The sequence below is a fragment of the Mercenaria mercenaria genome, chromosome 4 (genome assembly GCF_021730395.1).
Source record: "Mercenaria mercenaria strain notata chromosome 4, MADL_Memer_1, whole genome shotgun sequence".
Taxonomy (NCBI): domain Eukaryota; kingdom Metazoa; phylum Mollusca; class Bivalvia; order Venerida; family Veneridae; genus Mercenaria; species Mercenaria mercenaria.
In genome coordinates, this window is record NC_069364.1 from 77,424,230 (window position 1) to 77,442,688 (window position 18,459).

Below are 18,459 nucleotides of genomic sequence, written 5' to 3' on the forward strand. Positions count from 1 at the left end.
ACTATAAAGAGACCTTCCAAAATACCTTTGGCCAGCTCAAATTGACTGTAATTCGCAATTTTAAAGAGCAAAGAACTATAATAGTGTTTTAACTGTTTGTCATCTGTCACACTAATTTATATAATTATTTTCTACTGCCTCTGGAACTTCCTACATCTGGAGCATATTATTGTCCTCTTTCAAAGTTGCACATTCTCTGGCCTTTTAAGTTGATTCCTGTTTCATTTAAAACCAATGTATGCCATTTATGTGAGTACATTGACAATGTTTACTACTTTTTCAGGAAAATATTGTATCAGCCCTTAAGAAGCATCTTGTTGTTGCAAACAGCATGGCCCTTCCAGCACTACTTGAGTAAGTGTCGTTTTCCATGGTTTTACTGTTGTAAGCCAAGTTGGTGAGCCAGGGATTGTAAATTGTTTTATGATATTTATAAGATGACTCACTCAGTTCATATGCTTCCACCATTTGTAAACAACTTTTGGAAATTTGATCGGTTCAGAATGTAAGCAGTGTCTTTTTTTTTCGTTTTTTTTTTTAGGTTTTGTAGCTGATAATCAGCCAGAAAAAGAACCCTTTGTTCCTTAATTTAAGAACAGAAATTGCCAGCTAGAGACCAGCAAATTGAGATTTATTTTCATATTTGCATAGAAGCTGTTACTGCAGTGACTAAATTTCTTTTCTTTTAAAATCTGCATTTATTTTTTTTAAAAAAGAAGCAGAAACTTTTATCTAAAGATGAATTTGCCAGATCAAAGGTTCAGTCATTCTCTCTCCTAGATTGTAATAAAACAGAGGAAAACTAAACAACTGGGAAAACAGAATGGTCGTAACCCTCTGTAATACTCTTAAATACAAAATATGACAGACCAATTCTTTGTAAATACATACAAGATATACTTTTTAAAACACCATCAAGCTCAGTGTCAAATTTCGTGAAATTTAGAAGGGGTTTCTTTAGGTAGGAATTGCAATAAAAGAAGATTTTAAAGTGATTATGTGCATTTTAGAAATGCTTTTTCTGCAATAACACTCTCAGTCAATATGATATGTAGAACACTATCAAAAGCATGAGTCATGCTTTTGAAATTGGAAATAAAATAGAATGAATTAGGTGTACTTTGTATCAGATCTATGTAAAGTATCTTAAAAAGGGGTCTTGTAGTTTAGTGGTAAAAGTTTCTAAATAAGAATCTTTCGCTCCACACTGCTGTGGGTTCAAAACCTCTCTAGGGGTGTAGAATTCTTTTGGAAAGCATCCAGCTTGCTTACAGGAAGGTCCATGATTCTACCCATGTGGGTGCCCATGGCTGAAATGTTACCTAGAGGGGCAGCTGGGGTCTTTCTCTGCCATCAAAAGCAGGAAAGTTGCCGCAATCACATGTACTAGTGTTGGTGTGATGTTGAACATAAGAAAAACAAAAACAAAAAGTTTTCATACACATTAAAGATAAAATACTTATACAAACAAAACTGCTCTGTCATTTTTAGCTCATCTGATTTTTTGAAAAAAAATGATGAGTTATTGTCATCACTTGAGCGGTTGTCGGCGTCGGCGTCTGCGTCGGCGTTGCCTGGTTAAGTTTTATGTTTAGGTCAGCTTTTCTCCTAAACTATCAAAGCTATTGCTTTGAAACTTGGAATACTTGTTCACCATCATAAGCTGACCCTGTATAGCAAGAAACATAACTCCATCTTGCTTTTTGCAAGATTTATGGCCCCTTTTGTACTTAGAAAATATCAGATTTCTTGGTTAAGTTTTATGTTTAGGTCAACTTTTCTCCTAAACTATCAAAGCTATTGCTTTGAAACTTGGAATACTTGTTCACCATCATAAGCAGACCCTGAACATCAAGAAACATAACTCCATCTTGCTTTTTGCAAGAATTATTGCCCCTTTTGGACTTAGAAAATCAGTTTTCTTGGTTAAGTTTTATGTTTAGGTCAGCTTTTATCCTAAACTATCAAAGCTATTCCTTTAAAACTTGCAACACTTGTTCACCATCATAAGCTGTCCCTGTACAGCAAGAAACATAACTCCATCCTGCTTTTTGCAAGATTTATGGCCCCTTTTGGACTTAGAAAATATCAGATTTCTTGGTTAAGTTTTATGTTTAGGTCAACTTTTTCTCTTAAACTATCAAAGCTATTGCTTTAAAACTTGCAGCTCTTGTTCACCATCATAAGCTGACCCTGTACAGCAAGCAACATAACTCCATCCTGCTTTTTGCAATAATTATTGCCCCTTTTGGACTTAGAAAAATCATTTTCTTGGTTGAATATTATGTTTAAGTCAACTTTTCTCATAAACTATCAAAGCTATTGCTTTAAAACTTGCAACAGTTTTTCACCATCATAAGTGGACACTGTACATCAAGAAACATAACTCTATCCTGCTTTTTGCAAGGGTGATGGCCCTTTTTAGACTTAGAAAATCATGGGTAGGACAATATTTCTATTATACAAAAAAAATCAGATGAGCGTCAGCACCCGCAAGGCGGTGCTCTTGTCTATACTCAATATCGGCCTGATCAGTTGCTGTTTTAAAGAAATTGAAATTATGATGTTAATCTAGAAGCATTTTCCTTTAAGATGCTACAGTTTGACAGAAATTTGTGAAGTTATTCTTGTTAACTAATATTTAAGCACCATTTGCATTAATTTTGTTGATGTTATGATGTTTCTATTACAGTTTGCTGGTTCAGTTAGCAAGAGATTTACAAGCAGACTTTTATCGACATTTTCATGAATTCTTCGATATTCTTGTCAAACTTCTCAACACTTACACACATGATGTTGAAGTTTTGGAGAGCACCTTCACCTGCCTTTCCTATATCTTCAAGTTTCTATGGCGCTACCTGCTGAAAGATATACAACTTGTTTACAGGTAAGATATGTTTTCTACCTATTTACAGGTTTGCAGGTGATCTATAGCTCTGCACTAATGCCTGCCTGGAGAAGCACTTGCAGTGTTACAGGCCTGTGTCAGTATGGCTAAAAACCTAATGAAAAGAATGATGGAATGAGTCTAGTTCTTTATCATTTGCTGCTGGTTAGAAATGTGGGATTTCATGTAAACTGCTTTTTATATGCCCAAAGGGATGTATTATATTATGACGCTGGTGTCCGTCGGTCCGTCTGTTAGCAATATGTGTACGCTCTGTAACTCTTGAACTCCTAGGATTTCGAAGAAACTTGACACAAATGTTAACCACATCGCAACGATGTGCAGAGCGCATGTTTTGGATGGCTCGCTTCCAGGTCAAGGTCACACTTAGGGGGTCAAAGGTCATATGACTTTGTTTCGTGTTTGCTCTGTAACTCTTGATCTGCTTGCAGGATTTTAAAGAAACTTGGCACAAATGTTCACCACATCAAGACGATGTGCAGAGTTCATGTTGCGGATGGCTCCCTTCAAGGTCAAGGTCACACTTAGGGGTCAAAGGTCATACCTTCGGTTGTATATTGCTCCGCATTGTGGTGCTTTTGTTTTCCTTTTTGAAGTTCTATGACTTTAGTATGGAACTTATTAGTACTTTTTCAGTGAGAAGATATTTGGATATTGTGGTTTAGGTAGCTCTTGAATTTGGAGCTGTACAAGTGTTTATTTTTTACAGGTATTTTTCATCCTTGCTTGGCAAGCAGTACAAGGAGTATGTACGTAACTTTGCAGCTGAGAGTTTTGCATTCCTTATGAGAAAGGTAATTTCTGCACATGCAGTGGAATACTTTTACAAATAAATAGGACATGTTGTAATAATTGATCTCCAGTAATATGCTCAATACCTGTAGAAACAGGGGATACTTATTCAAGACAAACATATGTTTATAAGTCTTTACCAAAAGCTGTTTCAAGAATGAGTGTTTTTGAAAACAATTTTTGAGGTAAGACTAGGATTTAAAGAGAAAATGCTCAGATAGTATTCTTCTTGTTTATTTTTAGCCCACCATCATCAGATGGTGGGCTATTCAAATCACTCTGCGTCCGTGGTCCGTCATCCTTCCGTCCTTCCATCCTTCCATTAACAATTTCTCGTTTTCGCATCTCCTCAGAAACTACTAGGGTTTTTTTTACCAAACTTTGTCAGAATGATGTATTGGTACCCTAGTTGTGTCCCTCTGAAAATCAGACTGGTTCAACAGTTTTTGAATGAGTTATGGCCCTTTATTTTTATAATTTACATAGATTTATATAGGGAAATTTTTTGAAAATCTTATTGTCCAAAACCACAGGGACTTTGATATTTTGTATGTAGCATCATCTAGCGGTCCTCTACCAAGATTGTCCAAATTATTTCCCTAGGGTCAAATATGGCCCCGCCCCGGGGGTCACATGGTTTGTATAGACTTATATAGGGAAAAACTTTAAAAATCTTCTTGTCATAACCTACAACATTCATATTTGGACCTTATGTATAGTTTTGAGTGGCTGGATGAACCTTGACATGAGTTGACCTTGATCTTGACCTAGTGACCTACTTTCACATTTCTGTAGCTACAGCCTCAAATTTGGACCACATGCATAGGTTTGTGTACTGAAATAAACTTTGACCTTGACATTGACCTAGTGACCTACTTTCACATTTAATTTGGACCACATGCAAAGTTTTGTGTTCCGAAATGAAATTTGACCTTGATTTTGACTTAATGACCTACTTTCACATTTCTCAAATTCGGACCGCTTGTATAGTTTTGTGTACCGAAATGAACTTTGACATTGAGATTGACCTAGTGACCTACTTTCACATTTCTGTAGCTACAGCCTTCAAATTTGGACCACATGCATAGGTTTGTGTACATAAAATAAACTTTGACCTTGACGTTGACCTAGTGACCTACTTTCACATTTTTGAAGGTACAGGCTTCAAATTTGGACCACATGAATAGTTTTGGGTTTCGAAATAAAATTTGACCTTGATTTTGACATAGTGACCTACTTTCACAATTCTTAAGCTACAGCCTTCAAATTTGGACCACATGCATAGTTTTGTGTACCGAAATGAACTTTGACCTTGAGATTGATCTTGTAACCTACTTTCACATTTCTGTAGCTACAGCCTTCAAATTTGGACCACATTCATAGTTTTGTGTTCTGAATTGAAATTTGACCTTGATTTTTACCTAGTACCTACTTTCACATTTCTCCAGCTACAGCTTCAAATTTGGACCACATGCACAGTTTTGTGTACTGAAATGAACTTTGACCTTGATTTTGACCTTGATCTAGTTTTGAAATTTGGAACATTCAAAAATGGCTCAGTGGTGGATGCCAAGATCACTCTGTGATCTCTTGTTTATTAATGAAGAAAATTTGAAATGTAACATGCAGCATGTACATATGGAAGTAAATTGTAACAGTATTTATGTTAATACATATACTTTGAAATCATTATTTTTTGTGGGGGATGACATTTTGTTGATTTCATATTAGTTTCAATCACGAAAGTAAGACCCAATTAACAGGTAAAATTCCCATTCATTTTTTCTTTAAAAGTTGAAAACCACTGTTTGTTGTCCCATGAAATATCCATTCTGTCTCAAACCACAAAATGTCATACCCATGAAATTAAAGTGTTTCACAGTATGCCAGATGTAAAAATGTTTTAAAGAAATTGTATTTTGTATTTCAGGCAAAAGATCCTTCAGCATTGTTCGATTTCTTGTTCTCTACACTTGAAGAAGAACCAGATGTAAGTTGCAATTTGATCCAGTTTTCTTAGTTGTGTAGTTAAGGATTTGTAAATAATGAGGTGGCTGGCTCAAAACCTGCTTTTTAGGTTAAACTTACTTTATCAGTGGTATGCAGACTGGACTGGAAGAAAAAGCTATATGTTTGTTCCATATTACAGTTTGAAAAAAAAATGTTTCAGCAATATTTCAAATGCTGAGGCACAATTATGCAAGAGAAGTTAAAATGTAATAAGTTTCCTCTATACATTATAGAAACATACCTTAAATATTTCACCCTTGGTTTATAACTGTGTAAAAAAAATGATTAAGATGTATTATGAATTGCTATTAAAATATTTGTTACCAAATTGAAATTACACTGCACACAATAGAGTATGAACATTGATTTACCTATTTATTCTAGTAGTCCTTGATTTCAACTTGAGCAAGGTAAAGGTGGTAATGGGTAAAATGTAAAATCATTTAATTTCATGGGCACGAAATTTTATGGTTTTTGCCAAATGGTTGTTTCTTGGGGATATAAATTCAAATTTTGTATAAAGAGGTAGTGGGAAATTTTACTTCTTTCCTGGGACTTAATTTCATGGATTGGCTCAACCCCAAAATCCATGAAAATTAGTCCCTCGCAAAAATGAATGATTTCACAGTTAATGCTAGAGGGTATAGTGTGTTATTTTGTTGTGTTTTTCAGAAAGCAGAGGGGATTGGTAGATTGTTGTTTGAAATGATGAAAGGAGTGAAAGAACAGTTCCACAGCTGTACAGCTAAGGTAGGCAGATTGTACTGGTATTATACTGAAAAGTTTTCAGTTTGGAAATATCACTGCACTTTCTTGTGATTTATTGTTCTATAATTTTAATTTTATGTCAAAACAGATACAACAGCTGTCCAAGTATAGAATATGCATGATTTTATGATTAGTAAGGCACTACTTTCAATTTTGCACATGACCTTACATTGTCAGAGCCATAAAATAAAGGGAAGGTTATAAAAAGGAACATATTGTATAATACTTTCTATTGTGTTAATCAAATATTCATACCTATTACAGATATATAACAGTTACTGAAAACAGAAAGTAAATGAGCCGTGCCATGAGAAAACCAACATAGTGGGTTTGCGACCAGCATGGATCCAGACCAGCCTGTGCATCCGCGCAGTCTGGTCAGGATCCATGCTTTTCACTTTCAAAGCCTATTGAATTAGAGAAACTGTTAGCGAACAGCATGGATCCTGACCAGACTGCGTGGATGCGCAGGCTGGTCTGGATCCATGCTGGTAGCAAACCCACTATGTTGGTTTTCTCATGGCATGGCTCAAATATTTTATGTTCGTAGCAAAAAATGTGACAGCCACATTATAACCAAAGCCATTAACTTAAAGACCCTTTCATTGTGTTCTCTGTACTCTTTTAATGTTCCTATTACAAAGAATAGCATTATTTATTTCAGGTTTTTCCTGTACTGATGAAGAAGCTGGGTCCTCAGGAGAAACAAGTAGTGTTACCATGGCAACAAGTGGAAGTTTCCATGACAACATTAATTGTATCAATGACAGGTCATTCCAGTAAGGAGCATATGACACAGATATGGGACATGCTGCTGGTAAACTTTTTAATCTGCTTTTAAATGGAGGTATCAGAAAATAAAAGACAGACAGCGGTGTGAAAGCGCTCATATTTCTGTCTGATGCTTATTGTTATTGTTGTTGAACATTGTTAACTGAAGGTCATACAATATGCATGTCATTTTTATGCTATGTATGTTGTATGTTACCATCATTAAATAAAGAATTTATTATTATGTATTAAATGTAGTTTGGATGAAAAAGTCAAACAAAAAAAAAGTATTTGGGATTATATTTCACAAATTTAGAAATTGCATGCCAGTTTTGGATCAGTATATATTAAATTAAGAAATTATCTTTTTATAGAAGGTAAAAAGGCCTTGAATATTTTTTTTTATAAAATTAGACATTAAACTGAATCAAGTTATTTCACATAAAGCTTACATTGAAGACACATACTGAAACAGTACAATGTAAATGAGCAGTTTGAAATTGCTCTTTATACAAACTTTTCACTTTTATTCCAAAGAATATTTAGTAAACTCCTGTCAAACGTACAAATTTAAACAGATGGCTATAAAAGTGTCCAAATGACTTATTAAACTTTAAAATTAAATTCTTTTGATTAGGATAGACACAAGAAATAAAAACTGTTATAAGTGTATAACACTCATTGGTAGATGTTGTAGATCTACTGAACTTGTACATTAGCCCTTACCTTGCTTTAATTTTAGTTCCTTCTTTTGCAGGCATCTTTAACTGAGACCTATGGTAGATGGAATAGTAAAAAGAAAAACTCGGAGAAACTGAAAGTGACAGAAACCCTGGAGAGGCAGTTAAGACTGATTAAACTATTGATGGAATTTCACGATGGAAAGTTGATAGCTAAACCTGATGCTATAGCCAAGGTACAGTCTTGTGGAGTTAAATTTGTTTTTTTATTTATCAGATATTTTACACAGTTTTGCTACCCATCCTATTCAGCAGCAAATTTATGACCGGGTACTGAAAATTTCTCTTCAAGTTAAGTAAATTGTTACGTTCAGTATGTACATAGCTACCAGTATTCTGTTTCTCTAATACTTTATCTAACGTAGATTGGATATTACTTGCAATGTTTTTATTCTAACTAATACTTGCAGACATTGGCCTGATTTCTAAACTGATAATTAGTTGATTCATTCCCAAAAACTATTCAACTTTTCAAATTGTGTTGATTTACAAGAAAAAGGCTGTTACAGGTTTGCTAATTTTCTTTATAACAGTATGAATGTGGAGGAAATTTTGACAATTTTCTAACCTGTTTGCCTGATTTTTCAAAATAATTTTACAAAATTGTTTCAAAGGAGACATTCTACAAAATAGCTTCAAAGGTTTTCAAAATCCTGCTGGAATATATATACTTTCCTCATGACTAGAGGTAAAATTTGCAGGTGAATTTCAAGCGTCAACAACTAGGACACTCCTGAGGCCCTGCTATTTATTTTATATAAACAGTGATATTATACACTAGTTGTGTATAAGCATGTCCTCAGTTATTTACACAGGTTAGATATTAGCCACGCAATTTGCAAATTTACAAACAGAAAAATGTAGATTTTACTAATGTCTTAAACATACTGATATGTTTAGATTCAATAGCTGCCACGGGTTTGGCTAATTTTCCTTTTATACAGTCTTAAAATGTTCAAATAGGCTATGAATTTAAAGTAGATGTGTTAAAAAGCATTTATGAGTTAAAAAATTACAATCACCACAAGTTTCTACTTATAACTAATCTCATATTGAAACTTCAACATCACTTCCATCTTTCAACATTTAAAGATTTTAACTTTTGAACTTTCAGATTTTGATAGATTTTCTACGAGGTCCCAGTCTATCAGACTCTACTGGACTGGTTCTGTTGGAGGTTTCTGGTTGCCTGTTGTTAACCAGTCATACAAAACTGGAGATTGAGAATACTTCTAAACTTATCCCTTCAGTAAGTAAAAATTCTTTGTTGAATATTAATTTGTAAAGTGTAGATTTGGTTTGAAAAGAATTGCTTTCCCATATTGCATTGGACTCTGACTCTGTATTACTCTCCAGTATTACTTCAGACTGAAGTTGATTTTGTATAAAAATGGGATAATAGTTTCTATGTTGCAAAAACAAAGTAGCTTGTTCAATCTTTCTAAAACCATCATTATTCTGTCATTTTATGACAACCATTTAATGATTACAGCAGCTCTAGTCTGGGAATTTTTACAGCTTATTTGACATTCCAATAGACAGCTGTATACAAATGGGAGGTAGGTACATGTACCATGACGGAGTGAAATGGTTACAGGGCTGGACTTCAGCAGCCCAGACATTGCTGTTCTGTAATACAATTATTTCTGATTTTCCTGTCTAAATTGAATTTTAAGCATAAGTAAGCAAATACGTGATACATGTTCAACCATTGTTTATTCCTGTGCAAAATGCTATAAAGTAATTGTATTGGACTGGGCTACACTTAAAATCTGTTGGACTGAACCACAAGACCTGAACCACCTGGTTCACTGAAAATATTAATGAAACCAGTGGCATATTACCATGTATCATTAAACTGATAGTACATGAAGTAATTAAGCATAGCAGATGGAAGACTTAATGCTTGCTATTCTGTTTAGTTTCTTTTCTTTGATATTTGTGCCCCCCAAAAAGTTGAGGTAGAGTGGGCACTTGGATTTGCCCTTGACAGTCTGTCAGTCGGTCCATCCAAATTTGTATTTTGCATATCTCTAAAAGTATTGACCTAGGGTCATTAAACCTCATAGTATAGTTATTCAGCATGTGAAGTTGTGTGCCCGCTTAGCTCGATAGGGAAAGCTCAGACCTAAGGATCGTGGTGTTGTGAGTTCAATCCCCAGGCAGGGCGTATGTTTTCCGTGATGATTTGAGAAAGACATTGTTTCTGTAATAACTCATCCTCCACCTCTGATTCATGTAGGAAGTTGGCATTACTTAGGGAGAACAGATTTGTACTGGTACAGAATCCAGGGACACTTGTTAGGTTAACTCAGAGTTATGACCCTTGATTTAGTCAAAAATATGCATACAGTGACAAGAGTGAGGACACCAATGTCCTATGGACACACATCTTTTATATTTATTATGGATATTGTAGGTATTCAAGACAAGCTATCCTGTACACATGATATTTGACTTCACAAGAAGGTTATTTGACCTTGCCCTCTTTGAGAAGGATGTTCTACCATCCCTCCTCAAGTACTGTGAGGGATGTATGAGTGATGGTGAGGAGGTAGAGGAACAAACACTATTGTTAATTACTCAGTTACTACTCAATAAGTGTCCGCTACCTGCTGATGGCAATCAACTGGACCAGATGGATACATACATGTTAGATTTTGGAACAGGGTATGTATATTCTATTTACGTTTTTATTGTGTCTCAGAAGTCGCCATATGACCTAAAAGTATGTCGTTGAGACGTTAAACCCAACAAACAAACAAACAAAAATTGTGTTTCAGTAAAAGTAAAGTTGAGAATTGTAGACTTTCTCTTTTCTTTGAGGCTGTGGATCAGTAAGTCATGAAATTCTTGTGTGTAATTATTTGACAGAATGACTGACTTCCAAAAATTGTTTGTGCTGTCATAAGTGTTCTGTTATTCATACTACACTTTTATTTTTTCAGATCATCAAAGTTTCCAGGGTACATTAAAATGTGTGTAGAAACCAATGTGGAAACAGAGAGCATCACCAGTGTGGCTAGGGTGTGGGCAGCTTTAGTATGTTTGCCTCATGTCAGGTATATGGTCACAGAAGCTAAAATACCAAAGACTTCTATGCAAAAGCTTCTTTCCCATATTTTAAAAAAAGGGAAAAGAAGTCATAAGTAAACAGCAGCACTTTTCTGGCAGTGTTATGGCATTGTGATTGTAAAAGTTAGACATTAGAAGATGGACATGTTGTTTATATTCAGTTATTTGTAAAAATAGTAAATAATGGTCCTTAATGGTCTTGCCTCTTTTGCATAATGCAAAGCACCTAGAGGCATTCATTTTGGGTTTTATGAAAGGCAGATTTTAGAATACTGAAAAATCATTATCTTTAACTGATTTATGTGGATTGTAGTGTAGTAGTGAACTTCTACTGTATGAATCTTAATAAACTAGTAACTTTATCATTTATTCAGTCTAAAATCTGAAATCCATTTATTCCAATGAAATAGGAACTTTGGCAAAAACCATGATAAATGACTTTATAGTATATTATAGCACTTAGTGTTCTTTGCTTGAGTGGAGAGGTAGAATCCTTTCATATGTACTGTCTTTGGTCAAATGTGCCACACTGATCATTTGACTTAATTGTCGACTGAACTTATGAGCTCTAAGAATGGCACCAGCAATCTTTTACTAGCCCTATGAAACATATAAAGCTGCGCATAATTTTGTTTTATAGATTTGATATATATTGATATATACATTTCTTTTCTCTTTCAGACCTTTAAAAGATAATGGAAAACATGTAGAAATGCTATCTAAATTGATTGTGAATTTAATGAACTCTGAAGTTGACTCTGGAAATTCAAGTGAGAATCATGACTTTCTGGCTTGCCAAGCTCTGGTTTCCATGGTGATGATTTTGCAGAATGAGGATGTATTCCAGCATGTTCCTCTCGATTCTGTCATCAAGTGTGTATGGTAAGTTACAGAAGGTATCTTGTTTTATCACAATTTTGACATGGTACCAGTGAAATATCTTTGGTGTTATATTAGGGTTATAACATTTTGACAATAATGTTGTTTCAAGTATTGAAGCTGTTGGTCGCATGACCTTGTATGCAATAGATAAAGAAAGAAGAAATTCCGATTTTTCAGAAAAGCTGACAAGCGATAAACAAAATCTAACATTTGTGTCTTTCTTCATTGACTTTATTAAACTTGTTAAATAAAAAGATAAAATGTTCAATATGAAAAAATGTTTCATTGGACATGAAATTGTGGGTTTCAGGTTTCAAAAAAGAGAATTTTATTTATTTATTTGGCTTTTTTTATTGTGAACTTTTGCATGAATCCTTAAATATGTGTGCCTTCAAAGTATTTTACAATACAAGATCTTTGTATTCTATTTTGATTTCAGTGAGAGAAGCAAGAATGTACACATGTTGAGGCTGGTGGATATTTACTTTACACATGCTGTTAATATGAAACATGAGGATGTTTTACATGTTGATACGCTACTAAGAATATTCCCAGTTCTACAGGAAAATCTCTCATCACCCCACTCTCTGGTAGGTGTGATCTGAATTATTCAACCTGTTCTCATTGTCACAAGGTTTTCAACACTTGAAAATTTTAAAAAAGAAATAATCTTTCTTATTTAAACAGTTATAAAGATCTTTTACTTCTTAAGATCTAATTTTCAGTAATATTTCAAGTTTGTATCTCCCAGCATAGCAATCGTTAAAAAATTTCAACTTAGAATGATTGTGAAGTACAGTTGAATCTGCTGTAGTCATCACCAGCCACTTCCCTTAAGCTGCCAGTCAGCTGGTTTCCCAAACTGATTTTTAGCCCGACTATTCAAAGAATAGGTACAGCTACTAGACTCACTTGTGCGTTGGTGTTTGTGTCCGTGTCCCAGTTTGGTTAAGTTTTTATATGTAAGCTGGTATCTCAGTAACCGCTTGTGGGAATGGATTGAAACTTACTTACTGTGATAAACTGACTTACATTGCACAGGTCCTATAAGTCTATATTTTGCTTTTTCTACAAAATTATGTCCCTTTTTCAACTTTTGTATTCATTCAGTTGACAAGGCTGTTGAAAAGTCGAGCATTGCTGTCCTACATTTTCCCAAAAAAGGGCAGATAACTCTTTTTTCAGTACCGGTGACCTGTATTTGCTACTTATTAAAAGATTAAGAGTTCCTCTGTTAAGTTTTTTGTGAAGTAAAAATCCACAAAACCTGTTATAAAATGTCAAGGTAACCTCATTTCCCTATTGTAAAGCATATAATTTAGTCATTTTAATAAATTTTTGGAATTTTAGAAATGTATTCGCCTGTTTAACATGGCTAGCAATTTAACAGATGACCTTGAAATGTTACTGCCTCGGTAGATCGTCTGCCTTGAGTGTGGGAGGTTGGCTTCCATTCCTGGTCACGTCATTACAGTGACATGAAAATTAGTACTAGTAGCTCTCTTGCTTCGTGCTCTGCGTTATAAGGGAAACTGGCCTCTACTTTATACCCTCGTAGTGATAGCTTGCATCAGAAATAAGGTGGTGAGAGTGAGTGCTATAAGTTGTAGAACTTGTTTTGCAGCTAAAACAAATAAGTATAAATCATCCTGTTAAAAGAATACCATTGGAATGTATTTTATTCTGTTTCAGGTTCGCTTACATACATTGAGAATATTTTCTAGCTTTGATCTTCCTTTACCACCAACTGTAAGTATTATTGATGTGATGTATGACACTGTGCATTACAAGTGCATGCCTACAAATTATTATTATGTTTTAGCTCGACTATTCAAAGAATAGTAGAGCTATTGGATTCGCCCGTGCGTCTGCTGCGTCCCGATTTGGTTAAGTTTTTGTATGTAAGCTGGTATCTCAGTAACCACTTGTGGGAAAGAATTGAAACTTCACTCACTTGTCCACTGTGATAAACTGACTTATATTGCACAGGTTTCATAACTCTATTTTGCTTTTTTACAAAATTATGCCCCTTTTTCGACTTAGAAATTTTTGGTTAAGGTTTTGTATGTAAGCTGGTATCTCAGTACTCACTAAAGGGAATAGGTTGAAACTTCACACACTTGTTCACTGACATGATCTGACATGCACAGTGCAGGTCCCATAACTCTACTTTGCAGTTTTTCAAAATTATCCCCCATTTTCGACTTAGCAGTTTTTGGTTAAGTTCTTGTATGTAAGCTGGTATCTCAGTATCTAATAATGGGAATGGATTGAAACTTAACACACTTGTTCACTATCATGATCTGACATGCACTGTGCAGGTCCCATAACTCTACTTTGCATCTTTTCAAAATTATGCCCCTTTTTCGACTTAGCAGTTTTTGGTTAAGTTTTTGTATGTAAGCTGGTATCTCAGTAACCACTTGTGGGAATGGATTGAAACTTCACACACTTATTCACTATGATAGACTGACCTACATTGCACAGGTTCCATAACTCTATTTTGCTTTTTTACAAAATTATGCCCCTTTTTCGGCTTGGCAGCTTTTGGTTAAGTTTTTGTATGTAAGCTGGTATCTCAGTATCCACTATTGGGAAAGGATTGAAACTTCACACACTTGTTCACTGTCATGATATGACACGCAGTGCAAAGGTTCAATAACTCTACTTTGCATTTTTACAAAATTATGCCCCTTTTTCCACTTAGCAGTTTTTGGATAATAAATTCTTATATGTAAGCTGGTATCTCAGTACCCACCATTGGGAATTTGTATTTTTGCATTTTAACAAAATTATGCCTCTTTTTCAACTTTTGTATTCATTCAGTTGACAAGGCTGTTGAATAGTCGAGGGTTGCTGTCCTCAGACAGCTCTTGTTTAATTAAGAAATTGTTTTTATTTGTCAGTGATTGTAAATCTATTGTGTTAGTATTAGTCACACAGTAATAATTAAATCAAAATATGTTTGTGCTCCCCCCCACTCACCGATGAAAATAAAAGCCTGTCTGTATGTCCCCGTTCGTGCGTCATGCATATTTCAAAAAGAATTTGAGTTGTCAAACTTCACAGATTGTTATTCAACATTTGAAGTTAGGCATCTGAGGTTTTGTTTGAGATTTCACTCATCCAGACCAGTGTGTCCGTTGACTTAGTCAAAGTATGTATAAAGGGTCTTAAAGATTACCATGAGCTTATATTTCTGCAGTTTCTTATAGTCGAATCAAAATCGAAGAAAATCTCAAATTTGTTTATAATGTATATATAATGTATTAATGAAGAGCTGAATGGAAACATATTTCTCTGATTTCAGGACTTTGAAGTTTTAGATATTTTCACAATTTGCCTCTGTGCGGAGACGACTGCAGCCAACGTACATGAATATCGTGAAAAGTTGAGACATCTTCAGAAATTAGATTATACAACAGTACAAAACAGTATCCCTGCAGGTCCTTTCAGTCAGGTTAGACCTAGTCTTAAATCTCCTCATGTCAGGGGTCCCTATGGCTGTGTAGTTCAAAGTTGCTGGTTTTTAGTTATTTGCCCCCACCACAGATGTTTTGCTAAACTCTTTTTGGATGTAGAATACTTCCTTGTGAGTAAGCTATCCAGCTGACACAAGTAAATAATGGTTCTACCTAGGTACCTGCATATGCCTGAGTCTGGAGGGGCATGTAAGATCCTCCTTAACTAATAAAGCTTTGAAAGTCACCTTGCTAGAGTACTTTAAAATTGCACACAACAGCAAAATGTTACTGCTTCATGGATAGACTGCCTAAATCCTAGGTTTCATAATTAAACTGATTTTGGAGACCAGTCCCAGAATGCAATTTTGTCAATTTCAAGAATGCTATACTAACATGAAATAGGGTTATACAGGTAACTCATATAAAAGCCAGTTTTATACTGGTATTTAGCCTCTGGTCTTATAGTTAGTCACTGCTCTCTGGTGCAAATGGTATTGTACAGTATCAGCAGTTAAATTCCATTGTTAGATTTATAAATTCTGGGACTGTTTCAACAGAAACAGTGTTGCTTTACTAATTTTGTCAGCAGTCTCTGTTTTTAAGTGGAAAAGTTGTTGGTAAAGAAAATTGTTAGTTAAGGTAGTAGACCAGTTTTTGTAGTTGACAGTTTCCATTCACTCATGTGTACTTTATGTGTGATTTTAGCATTCTCTAATTGTTACAGGAGACCATGTTCTTGTTTGATTGTGAAGAAGTAGAGTAATAACATTATGAGAATATGAAATCGCATGCAAAATGATGACTGTCATTACAGGTCCACTGCCTTAACTCATAGCTTTCCTGACACCTTTCTCACACGGAAACTGAGATTGGCAACAAATCGTCAAAGTCACATTGTTCCTCTTAAAAGATTCTTACAATCTAACTATATATCGGACAACTTATTACACACATGTATGTATTCTAATGGATCATTTTACTGAATTACTGTTGTAAAAAAGCCTGCACAGAATCTGAAGACAAAACGTCTATGTTTGATGGATTATTTATAGCTATATCAGTGTTTACAATTTTGCAAGCTCAAGTTTTGACTTTATATGTTTTTAGGTTCCACTGAGATATTTAATTGGAAGTTTGTTTGTGAATTTCAAACTGCTGTGGGAACCAATCAGAACCCTGATATCTAGTCATGCTCACAATATGGAGAGAGATGCATTTTGGGAAGTATTCTCTCAACAGTTAGAAGTTGCTGCAGAAAGAGCAGGTAAATTAAATACAAATGGGATAAAATGGTCCTATCATGGTAAAACTAGGAAACCAGGGGTTGGAGCAAGTAGTTCTCACTCTTCAAACTTACATTTATACTACTATTTTAGCATTTGAAAGATGTTAACCAAATTTTCAATATTTTGGTAAAAATTCTGTGTAACTTACTGACTTCAAATTTCCTAAATATCTGCAGAACCTTTGTTTGAAATTTTGCGGTATAATTACGATATCGCCTTTTATTTTAAAACTATTAATTTTCTGTTGTAGTATGATATTGCTGAAACTTTAAAAAGTAGACACATGGGTCTTAAGGATATCATAGAATTACTACACAAAGTTAAATGGACAAAAGTAAATGTTAAAATTTGTTAATCTCATGAATGATTAGGATACCGCCTTTGTAGCCTAGTGGTAGAGCACCCGCTTTGAGTGCGGGAGGTCGTGGGTTTGATTCTTGGCCGCTTCGTACCAAAGACATAAAAAATGGTATTAGTAGCTTCCTCGCTTGATGCTCGGCATTAAGAGGTAGTGCTAGGACTGGTCAGCCTGGTTTGTGGCGGTATAATGTGACTGGGTGGGATATCATGTCACATGTCTATGGCGTGATATTCCGGTGAGGCAGCACTATAAAGTTGGGCATTGTGCTCACTGCTACAAGTAGACACCGTCGTTTATATGACTGAAAACTTGTTGAAAAAGATGTTAAACCCAAACACACTCGCACACACACATGAAGGATGAGACATAAATTTTAGCAACCTTATGCTGATATGTCACTTTTTTCTTTGTTTCAGAAGTAGAATTGTTTGGCAAATCATCTGCAAAGATAGCAGAAACAGAAGACGGACAGACAGACGGTATAATATCGGTATTCACACATACTGTTCAAGAGCTTAACAGTTGTGCAGAACCTCAGCCCAGTTACAGCAACTTCAGGGTCCAGATGTGGAAAACCATGCATGAATTCCCAGAGAAATGCTCCTCAAAATCTAGAGTCTTTGTACCTTTGTTGTTTAGGTTTCTGAAGTGAGTACTTAGTTTGTTGTATACAATGCTTTAAATGGGATAGTTGTACAAAAAGAGGTCAAGTGGATAAGGTCCCAGACATTGAATCACTTTTTACTTATTGCTGTAGGTTTGAAACCCTGCTTTTGATGTAGAATTCTTTAATGTGAGAATTGTGGAATGTCAGCGGTTTTACATAGGTGCCTGAAATAAGGTAGGGAGATGCCTGGAGCCTTCCTTCTTGATTCAAGCTGTAAAGTTATCATGTGACCTACAGATAAATTGTTTTGATGTGAATTAAAATCCAGCATAAACATTTACTGTTAAGTTGTTCGACAATTGTATAGGAGGCAATTAGTAGAGCACTTAAGGTAGTTCTGCACATTTGGATCAAATATTTTTACAATGTAGTATTTGATTAAATCCTGATTTTTTGAAACATCAGAACATACTTTGGGAAACAAAAAAAAGAGGGTAAAATTTGGGAAACAAAAAAGACTGGGTTAGTGTGCTTGATTTTTTGCTAGACTTATTTGAAAAAATTGGACCTCACGCAGATTTTCATAATAGGAGTCTATGAGAAAAATCTCAATTTTGATAACATTTCCTGGAATAAATTTTTTTCTAAAGTGTTGATTTTAATGAAACTTCACACATTGATTAATAAACATTTTATTTCTCTATATAAAATATGGTGAAATAAATTGTAAAGGTTCTTGTGCTTGTTTTTGAAATATTTACCCATGATTAAAGAGATCTGTAGATTTCAAGCTGA

General features: G+C 34.8%; 1 protein-coding gene across 1 annotated transcript in view; it reads left to right on the forward strand.

Moving 5' to 3' along the window:
* Nucleotides 1-18,459, forward strand: part of LOC123553009 (small subunit processome component 20 homolog) — a 78,984-nt gene that overhangs the window by 11,175 nt on the left and 49,350 nt on the right. Inside the window, exons 5-20 of the mRNA XM_053541736.1 lie at nucleotides 284-354; nucleotides 2,693-2,887; nucleotides 3,618-3,702; nucleotides 5,631-5,690; nucleotides 6,383-6,460; nucleotides 7,143-7,295; nucleotides 8,007-8,165; nucleotides 9,104-9,238; nucleotides 10,409-10,659; nucleotides 10,938-11,051; nucleotides 11,746-11,946; nucleotides 12,386-12,536; nucleotides 13,639-13,695; nucleotides 15,257-15,406; nucleotides 16,518-16,674; nucleotides 17,474-17,705. Of these exons, the coding sequence (XP_053397711.1) occupies nucleotides 284-354; nucleotides 2,693-2,887; nucleotides 3,618-3,702; nucleotides 5,631-5,690; nucleotides 6,383-6,460; nucleotides 7,143-7,295; nucleotides 8,007-8,165; nucleotides 9,104-9,238; nucleotides 10,409-10,659; nucleotides 10,938-11,051; nucleotides 11,746-11,946; nucleotides 12,386-12,536; nucleotides 13,639-13,695; nucleotides 15,257-15,406; nucleotides 16,518-16,674; nucleotides 17,474-17,705 (2,249 nt within the window). The remainder of the gene's footprint in view (nucleotides 1-283; nucleotides 355-2,692; nucleotides 2,888-3,617; nucleotides 3,703-5,630; nucleotides 5,691-6,382; nucleotides 6,461-7,142; nucleotides 7,296-8,006; nucleotides 8,166-9,103; nucleotides 9,239-10,408; nucleotides 10,660-10,937; nucleotides 11,052-11,745; nucleotides 11,947-12,385; nucleotides 12,537-13,638; nucleotides 13,696-15,256; nucleotides 15,407-16,517; nucleotides 16,675-17,473; nucleotides 17,706-18,459) is intronic.